Here is a 9769-nt window from a genome sequence, read left to right as displayed (position 1 = left end):
TTTGGAAGGCTGAGGTGGGAGGATCGCTTGAGCTCAGGAGTTCAAAACCAGCCTTGGCAACATAGTGAGACTTTATCGCTACGAAAAAATTAAAAAGTTATCCAGGTATGGTGGTACATGCTTATAGTCCCAGCTACTCGGGAGGCTGAGGCAGGAGGATCCTTTGAGCTCAGGAGTTCAAGGCTTCAGTGAGCCATGATCACAACCTTGCATTCCAGCCTGAGAGGCAGAACAAGACCCTGTCTCAAAAAAATATAGATAAAGATATAGATATAGATAAGGCCAGGTATGATGCCAAGTGCTGCGTCATCTCATTCAATTCTTAATAACAGCCCTATGATGAACATGTAACTCTTACATCTATTCTGCATGTGACACCTGTGAGGCTGAGAAAGTGTAAGTAACTTGTCCGAGGTCACAGGCCAACTCCCAGGGAGGCATTTTGCCACGATGCTGTTCCACGACTATCGATGTAGCTTCTTTCTCTGTCTATGATGTCCAGTGCCAAGGCTGGCTTCCTATGTCATGATTTCAGCAGTGGATGGGGAGGAAAGAATTCTAGCTCCATCCTGGAGGCCCTGAAGCAGTTTAATCCAACTCACTTCCCTGGGGTTCCTCCTTAATATCTCACCTCTTAATAGTACTTTACAGTTTATGGAACTGTTTCACCCATACTAGCTAGTGGATCCTTCCAATAGTGGATCTTTCCATTTTCTCCATTTAACAGACGTGAAAGCCGAGGCAAGAGAAACTTAAGTGCCTTATTCAGGATCAAACAGGTGGCAGACAGCAAAGTTACCCTTGAAACCCTTCCAGTCCACCATAGTGGCCTTCAGAGCTCTTCTGGGAGAAATCATGTATCATCTGACCCTATTAGTCATTTTCATCTCAGTGTGTGTGTGTGTGTGTGGGGGGGTGTATTTTCCCTATTCAAAGAGTGGATTTATTTTTTAATGTTTCAAAATTTGGTAGACATAATTAGAAAGTCAAAACGCTCTGTGCAGAATTCCACGTAATTTATCTAGATACTCTACCCTCAAGGAGATGGTGTGTAACTCCCTACTCCATTAGTGTGGACCTTGTATAAGACTTCCTTCCAAAGATGACAGTGCAGAGAGGGGGGAAAAAGAGGAACTTTACAGTGGAGAAAACCGGCAAACTACGTGAGCCAGGTGATTGAGGTCGATATCAAGTGGTAAGTCATGTTCACAGTATATGCCTCCCTTGACATGATGTGAGGAAAACATTACCTCTGTTTGGAATCTTCCCTTCTGAAAACCCAAAGACCCAGTCTTACATTAATCATAGGAAAAACATCTGACAGGCCAGGCATGGTGGCTTACACCTATAATCCCAGCACTTTGAGAGGCCAAAGCAGGCGGATCACTTGAGCTCGCTCAGGAGATCGAGACTAGCCTGGGCAACGGGGTAAAACACCATCTCTATCAAACACACACACACACACACACACACACCAACAAAAAATCAGACAAACCTCAATTGAGAGACATGCACAAAATACGTGACCAAAACGACTCAAAACTGTCAAGATCATGAGGAACAAGGGAAGTCTGAGAAACTGTCACAGTCAAGAGGATTCTGGGGAATGTGATGACGAAATGTAACAGGGGATTGTGGATAGAATCCTGGGATAGAAAAAGGACATTAGGGCTGGGCACGGTGGCTCACCCCTGTAATCCCAGCATTTTGGGAGGTCAAGGCAGGCAGATTGCTTGAGGTCAGGAGTTCGAGGCCAGCCTGAATAACATGGTGAAACCCTGTCTCTACTAAAAACGCACAAATTAGCTGGGCATGGTGGCGCATGGCTGTAATCCCAGCTACACAGGAGGCTGAGGCAGGAGAATCGTTTGAATCCAGAAGGTGGAGGTTGCAGTGAGCCGAGATCATGCCACTGCACTCCAGCCTGGGCAACAAGAGTAAAACTCTGTCTCAAAAAAAAAAAAAAAATTAAAGAAATGTGAATAAATCTGTTTAGTCCTTTTCTGGATAACACTACTGTGTTCTTTCCAGGGATGCTCCAGTACCATGTTGGAGGTTAGCGTTAAAAGCCTGCAGGCCACACTGGATGGCTAGATCTCAATCTTGAGTTCTGCCAGTGTCTAGCTGTGGGACCTAGGCAGTTCCTTAGCTTCTCTGTGCCTCATGTCCTCAAAAATAAAATCCTCAGGATTACTGGGAGGGTTAAATGTGTTACTATAAATAGTAAGCACCCTCTAAATAGTTGCTATCGTTATTGTAAACATACAAGCAAATATATTTACACAACAAAAGTGCTGAGAAAAATATCCAAAACCTGTAAATAAGGCCAAAAAAAAAAAAAAAAAGCTAGTGCCCTTTCAAAGATATTTTAGATCATTGGCTAATGACCCCACCTATGGGTCAGCTAGGGGAAGTTAACTTTGTTTGACATGCTATTAATATTTACTGTTGATAAGGACCGGGCTCTCTAAAAGGACAGATTAACCTGTTAAAGATTGATAAGTGGCAAATTATTTTGGTCTAGTAGAAAAAAATAAAAATGGTTTTGGCTTTATTGCCAGGTGTGAATTAACTTTTTCCAATCTTATTCCAGCATTCATTTTTTCACTGATTGTCAATAATGGCTTTTCATTTCTTTTTTTGATCTATCTTGCTGATTCACTCATTAAGTAGTGAAATAAATCTTGGCACTCACTATATATTTATCTTAGTCATGTTTATCTTCGTGAAAATTTTACTTCGACAAATGATAATACGCCATGTACACTGTTCCACTCCTTAGTAATTTTTACTTTATATATCTTGATGGCAGTTTTGTATCAGAATATAAACAGCTTCCTTCGTCTTATTTTACAAACACTGTAGAGTATGCACTGTAAGGGTAGACAGCAGTTATATCCATAACCAATCTAGCCAGTCCCTTACTGATGGACACTTCGGGTGTTTCCACTCTTTCACTCTTGCAAACAATGCTGGAATGAATGACCTTGTATGTATATAGGTTGAGAGCAGATTTACTTAGGCAGAGGTGGATGGGGAGGCCAGAGGCACTCCGGAGGGGAAAGAAGCCTGGGAAGGGGCCTGATTACCTGTTCCCAGCCTGTCCTATCCCATCTTCCCCTACTTCTGTGCCATTCTGGTCTCTTCCTCCTGTTTCCTCTTCTCTATCCTGAGCTCCTGGTATCGCCAGAGAGGAAGGGCCAGACTTTGATGTCCCGCAGGACTGGGCTTTGGCCAGCACTGGTGGGGCGATGAGGATGCCTTGGAGAGAAGGATCTTGGGGACTTGGGGCCTGGGGCTGGTGCTATCCCTGGGCTGTAGCCACTGAAGGCACTTGCTCAACATGCCCTGAGGGCTCTGGTAGGGGACAAAGACCCAAGGGGACCTCTGGGGACTCCCTGGTGGGGACTGGGGAACCAGGGGAGGGGGCGGGGCATTGCCTAGCAGCTCTGGCACGGACTTGCTTCGGGTGCCCAGGGAAGGTGGGTGGTCAGGGCACAGAGTGTGGCAGGCAGTGGTGACGAAAGGACTGGCCAGGCTGGTTGTGGCAGTCACAAAGTGGTCCAGAACACCCCCCTCCTGAGGAGACAGGGCAAAGGGGAGACTCAAGGTAGCCCGCAGCCGCTCTAGGAGTGAAGGGGCAACCTGGGCCTGGGCCTGGGCCTGAGCCACGAGCCCGGACAAGGCCAGCCACTCGGGCTGGTAGTGCTGGCTAAGCTGCTCCACTTGGGGCCTTCTCAGCAGCTGCCGAATCCTCCACACGGTGTCGAAACTGTCGGTGAGCACTGCCCATTCCAGGGCCGTCTTGCCCCGAACAGGGTCGACTGCTGTCAGGTCAGCACCTGGGAAGGGGCACAGGGAGTGACAAGGGGCAGGATAGGGGTTGGTGATTTGCGGAAGGGCAGATTCTTTAGGAGCAAGACTGATATGGGTTACATTCAAAGCCATAGAGTCCCATGCCATTGAAGGTGGAATCAGGGACGCCTGTGTTGCAACCTCCTGTTTAAGAGAGATTAAGACACTTAGGTCCAGAGAGGGGAAAAGACTTCAGAGAGACCTACTGTGGGGCTCCACCTGGGGCAGAATAGGGATCTCCTCAGTCCAAGGAGCTGGGCAGAGCAGCGGTACAGGCTGCCCAGGACAGGCAGAGGCCTCAGCGGCACCCTCTGGGGCAGGTGGGTGGGGATGGTCAGCTGGTTCCCTCTCCTGGTTCTTCTCTTCTCACCATCTCCCTCTCCTATCTTGGGCTTGTGGGGGAGCAGTCACTCTGAGGCGAAGCAAAAGGTGTAGAGCGCCCTCCTTTTTCCTATACTCCTTTTCCATTCCAAACCCATTGAGGTGGGTGGGGAAGGGAAAAGTGGAGGCAGGGGTCCCCCAGAGTGACCAGCAGAGGGCAGCCCCACTGTGGGGAGGAAGGGCCCCCAAACAACTCCATGGACAATGTAGACTTCACCACACCTCCCCCTGAACGACCCCACAGAGCCACAGGCCTGGACGACTCTTGCCTGGGTCCCCTGGAAGCCTGGCTTGTCAGAGTTGGAGGTCATCCCAGGGAAAGCTAACACCCTCACGATACTGATGAGGCCCAGAGAGAGGGAAGCCGCTCAGCTAGGAACAGGGGCTGGTTCCAGATGCTAGCCTTTTTTCGTGTTAACTTTTCCAGCTGGGCTAGTTTCCCCTCCCACACTTTCCTTCCTGGGACCTCCGCACACAATGTCTGAGCTATCAACAGCAGGACTGGGTTGATTGTACGAAGCCCAAAGCATGCTCTCCACCTCTAGGAAGATGAACTAGATTGATCCTCCATCTCCACCTCTCTCCTCTCTGCAAAGAATCACAGCTGACTTAGTGTCTGGTGGGCACGCTTGGAGGAGGGACTGGAGGCCACACACCCCGGTCCAGGTCCCACACACCTGCCATGAGGAGGGTGGCCACGCACTCACAGCGGTTCCGCATGGCAGCCTTCATTAACGCCGTGAGCCCCCGCTGGTCCCGGCGTTCCAGGTCCAGGCCGGCGTAGTAGTTGAGCAGGAGACTCACCAGAGGCACGTGGCCTGCAGGGCAGCAAGGGTAAGCTTGGTCCCCAGGAAACGGGGTGATGAAGCTGCCAACCCACCCTCCACCCAGCACGACAGAACACCATGCAACAAGGGTGGGACTGAGGCCCTGTCTGCATAAAAGGGGGGCTGTCGAAAGTGGGGTACAGCAGCCTCACACCTGCTTGGGCAGCCAACATGAGGGCCGTGTCTCCTCCTTTGTCCTGCTGGTTCACATCAAGGAAAGGACATTGACTGAGCAGGGCCACAACACTCTGGAAGCCGTGGTAGCATGCGACCATGAGGCCTGTCTGAGGGAGGGGCAGCTCAGATCCCCTGCTTTCCCCTGGGCCTCCTCAGGGCCCCTTGTGCCCTCTAAACCCACATCTGTCCCAGAGTCTGCCCCAAGCCCTGTGAAGACCCACCCTCAACCATTCCCTTCCTCCTAAGGACTGCGGGGCATATTGCCCCTGAACCCCTCTCAGGGAGCCAGGCCAGGACGGTGTCGTGGGGATGCAGAGATGCCCCCAGCTGTCCTGGAAAGCCAGGACATCTCACCCTCCCATTGTTGTCCACCTGGGTGGCCTCCTCTGGGGAGACCCCGCCATCCAGTATGGCTTGGAGTTGAGTGGGATCATTGTGGACACAGGCCCAATACAGGGCCCCCAGCCTGCAGCCTGCGGTGGGGGCCTCCTTGTCCGGGCAGGGCAGTGCCTCAGACATGTCCAGCCCTCTCCTGCGCAATGCCAGCTCTTTCTCTTCCAGGCGGGGGACGAGAAGGTGGGTCCCTTCTCTCATGCAGCTGGCATCTAAAACACAGAATGGAGAGGAGTAGCGAGTGCCTCCCTGGATCCTAGGGAGGGGACTCAGCAGCTGTGAAGTGCACGGCCCTCTCCCAGGGAAAACATTCACCCCAGCAGGGATCTCACCGCATCCGCCCTGAAAAAGGACAAGCGCTGGGCCAGGAGCCCTAAGCAGGCAGGGTTCACTCCAGGTCAGCACCCCAGTGAGACTCACCGAGAGAGGGTCGTCCTTTTTCCTTACTTGGGATTCGGAGGATGAGGCAGTCAACGCGGGGCACAGCCCAGGCTCCGCGGAGCACTATTACCGGGTCTCCGAGTGCTCCGAGGTGGACTATCCCTCCCCAGGAAGCAACGCAGGTAACAGATGGCTGGACTTTCAGAAAGAGCTGCTGCAAACACCTCCTGGCTGAGCCGGATCAAGCAGTGGTAGGAAGGGATTGGGGGGCCCGGTGGGGCGGGTGGTCACATCTCAGGAGCTGACCCAGACCAGCCCCAAGATCCTCCGGGTGGGCGAGGCCTGAGCCAGGCAGCTCCTCCCCGCCAGGGCGGGCTCACAAAGACGACGACTCCTGACCGACACACCCACCCTCAGCCTTGGGGACGTCGGGGGAGATGTAACCTCATGGGGTCTCGGCCCAGCTCTTTAGGCCCAGCCAAAAGCCCCTCCTCATTGGGTGAAGTGCGACTTGCTGAAGGGTTGGTTGTGGGAGAAGGTGTGAGTTGAATGCAGGTATCTCATTAAATAGGGTTGGTACTCTCAGAATGACTCTGGGGTGGGGTCTCCAGGGGTCACCTGAACTTATTTTTTGAGTTTCTGGGAAAATAAAAACATAATTGTCACATTATGAGTATAGAGCTGGGCCCAGTGGCCCACGCTTGTTATCCCAGCAACTAGGAGGCTGAGGTGGGAGGATTGCTTGAGCCCGGGAGGTCAAGGCTGCAATGAACCAAGGTTGCGCCACTGCACTCCAGCCTGGGCAACAGAGCAAGACCCCCTTTAAAAAAAAATTGTGGCCAGGTGGGGTGGCTCACACCTGCAGTCCCAGCACTTTGAGATTACAAGACAGGTGGATCACCTGAGGTCAGGAGTTCAAGACCAGCCTGGCTAACATGGCAAAACTGTGTCTGTACTAAAAATACAAAAATTAGCTAGGTGTGGTGGCGGGCGCTTGTAATCCCAGCTACTTGGGAGGCTAAGGCAGGAGAATCGCTTGAACCCGCGAGGCAGAGGTTGCAGTGAGCCGAGTTTGCATCATTGCACTCCAGCCTGGGCAACAAGAGCGAAACTCCTTCTCAAAAAACAAAACAAACAAAATTGTGAGTACTGACATTATGTGTCTAGTGCAGGTGGGCAGTCAGGGCACAAAGCGCGGCAGGCAGTAGTGAGGGAGGGATTGGCCAGAAATTATGACGTATTAAACTTAATAGTTTCAGTGTGATAAATTAAATATGAAATATTTAAATTAAATGATTTGTTAATACAATGATAAACTGCTATCAAAATATTCTTTAATATTTATATCACATATTAAGCTTGATGAATTGGTTTTGGTCCACAGGTGTAGAAAATTGAGCCAATGATGTTCCCCCATTGGTATCACTCCTGTCATCAGACTGTACAAGACCTCTCTCTTGTTTTGTTTTACTTTATTTAGTTTCTCTCTTTCATTCTTAATCCCCACATCCCATTCTCCTCCACCCTTTACCAACTGGCACTTGTATATCCTTGAAAATGTACATTTCATTGAAAAAGATAAGTATTGATTTGTGTGTTTTTAATTTTTTTTTCTTTTTAGAGACAGGGTCTTACTCTGTCACCTGGGCTGGAGTGGAGTGGCATGATCACAGCTTATTGCAGCCTCAAACTCCTGGGCTTAAGCAATTCTCCCACCTCAGCCTCTCTAGAAGCTACGAGCTTCTCGGAGGCACACAGGTGTGTGCCACCACACCTGTCTAACTTTTTTATGTAGAGATGGGGATCTCACTTTGTTGCCCAGTTTGGTCTTGAACTCCTGGCATCAAGTGATCCTCCTGTCTTGGTGTCCCAAAGTGCTGGGATTGCAGGCATGAGCCTCCATGCCCTGCTTGTATGTGTTTTTAACTAACATGTTACAAATTGTGCTATAGAACGTATTCTGTTAGTTTTTTCTTTTTCACTTAATAGTGTGTTTTTAAGCTCCATCCTTGTTGATTTAGGTGCAGTGTATCAGTCGGATGTGCATTTGGTTTTTAGTAACCAAAAAGCTGACCTCAGTGGTGTGTTGTCCATAATAGAAGGGCTCCTCAACATTAATCTAAAACTCCTTTCAGTGCTTCTTCTGTGCTGCAGAAGTTGGAAAGCTTAAACAACACTTCCCAGATTCCCTTGAGCTATGACTCTGTGGTTTGGGCTCTGCTCTTGTGCAAGATATAAATTTGGAACAGAGCTACATAGCATGGGACATCCGTTTTGCTGTCACAGGTCATGGCAGCAGCAGCAAGGCTCTGGTAAGCAGCTTCCTGATTCATCAGCTTCCTGTAGTAGTGACTGTTGTTTTCTCAATCACAGGCAGAGATCATGTGACTCTCAAAGCTGGGAGTTGTTCCTGGACCTAAGCCTGCTTCTCCATTCCTTTATTTCTTTTTTAAACTGATCAGATTTCTTTATTTTCTTTCTTTCTTTCCCTTTCTCTCTCTCTCTCTTTCTTTCTTTTGAGACAGAGTTTCACTCTTGTTGCCCAAGCTGGAGTGCAATGGCAGGATCTCAGCTCACGACAACCTTCACCTCCCGGGTTCAAGTGATTCTTCTGCCTCAGCCTCCCCAGTGGCTGGGTTTATAGGTATGTACCACCACCCAGGCTAATTTTGTATTTTTCGTAGAGATGGGGTTTCTCCATGTTGGTCAGGCTGGTCTTGAACTCCTGACCTCAGTTGATCTGCCCGTCTCGGCCTCCCAAAGTGCTGGGATTACAGGCGTGAGCCACCATGCCTGGCCCAGATTTATTTCCATTGTCTGCAATTGAACTCTGATACATGTAGCTTAAAGAAAGAGGGGCGTGTTTTTTATATGTGATAAAAATGTTCAGAAATAGGAAACTGTTGATGTTGGTTAAGAAACTTGATGATGTCAGGGCCGTCTCTGGGATTCTCTTGACTTTTCCTCCTAGGCACAAGATGGCTGCTAAACCTCTAGCCATCACAGCAAAATGGGATAGATGCACACTATGGAATTCTATGCAGCAGTTAGAAAAAAATCTATCAGATGATAAACCGGACATCTCTGATTATCTAACAAAATCCCTGTTCAAAACTCTCCTTCTCTCTAGTTACCTTTCAGTTAGGTGTAGTCATGTAATGCAATTTTGGCCAATGAAATGCAAACAGAAGTCTGATGGGTAAGGATTCTAGGAAAAAAGTTCATGCTGTTTTAAATAAATTTTCGATGCTGCAAGGAAATAGCACTCAAACATAAATTTAATTTTCTCAGCAAGGCAATTTTTACTTCTATAGAAGGGTGCGACTCATGAATGCAGCAATGGCAAGAGCACACCTGGACAGGGGAGGGGAAGGAGTTCTTATTCCTAACACAGGGCCCTACTGCTGTGGCGTTCCCCTATTGGCTAGGGTTGGGCCACACAGTCTAAGCTAATTCCGATTGGCTATTTTAAATAGAGCAGGGGTATGAGCCAGAGTGGCAGGGTGGGTAGTTTGGTGGGAAGGATGGTTAGGAACAGGTAACTAAAGGTGACTCAGGTCAAAGCAGGTGACCGGGATGACTCAGGACAAAGCAGATAAACGGGATGAGTCAGGATAGAGCAGGTGACCAGAGAACAGATGTGAACTACTGATTAGGACTGGCGGGAAAGTTGTTTACTGAAACTAGGAGCAAGGGGACCGAAGAGAACCAGGAAGCTAAAATTTAAAATGGAGAATCAAAGAATAAGAGAGCTG

The 9769-nt window shown here is 49.2% G+C and overlaps 1 protein-coding gene across 5 annotated transcripts; it reads right to left on the bottom strand.

Annotated features, from left to right (window-relative positions):
* Positions 1–2716: 2716 nt before the first annotated feature.
* Positions 2717–6453, bottom strand: ANKRD33 (ankyrin repeat domain 33). 5 transcript variants are annotated; one of them, XM_023210581.2, is made up of 6 exons: positions 6081–6452; positions 5595–5845; positions 5218–5347; positions 4914–5054; positions 3937–3999; positions 2717–3842 (listed from the first exon to the last, which is right to left on the bottom strand). In XM_023210581.2, exons 2-6 carry the CDS (start codon positions 5832–5834, stop codon positions 3121–3123), a joined length of 1296 nt encoding a protein of 431 aa, XP_023066349.2. In that variant the 5' UTR covers positions 5835–5845; positions 6081–6452; the 3' UTR covers positions 2717–3120. The 5 variants fall into 5 exon arrangements, with proteins under 5 accessions (XP_023066349.2, XP_023066351.2, XP_023066352.2 ...); XM_023210583.3 differs by having other exon boundaries at positions 5218–5343; positions 6081–6310; XM_023210584.3 differs by lacking the exon at positions 3937–3999 and having other exon boundaries at positions 2717–3240; positions 3441–3842; positions 5218–5343; positions 6081–6310.
* Between the last annotated feature and the right edge of the window lie 3316 nt (positions 6454–9769).

Source organism: Piliocolobus tephrosceles, chromosome 10 (assembly GCF_002776525.5).
Source record: "Piliocolobus tephrosceles isolate RC106 chromosome 10, ASM277652v3, whole genome shotgun sequence".
Classification (NCBI taxonomy): Eukaryota; Metazoa; Chordata; class Mammalia; order Primates; family Cercopithecidae; genus Piliocolobus; species Piliocolobus tephrosceles.
The sequence above is the reverse complement of the archived record's forward strand: the minus strand, read 5'-3'. Positions and strand labels throughout refer to the sequence as shown.

Bases quoted from the DNA above. Each gene is read 5' to 3' on its own strand.
- ANKRD33 (XM_023210581.2), bottom strand. From the start codon at position 5,834: ATGAGAGAAGGGACCCACCTTCTCGTCCCCCGCCTGGAAGAGAAAGAG. The intron at 5,055-5,217 runs GTGTGAGGCTGC...GCTGCCCTGCAG, and splicing joins CATGTTGGCTGCCCAAGCAG to GCCACGTGCCTCTGGTGAGT. The intron at 3,843-3,936 runs GTAACCCATATC...GCCCCTTCCCAG, and splicing joins GGGACTCTATGGCTTTGAAT to GTGCTGACCTGACAGCAGTC.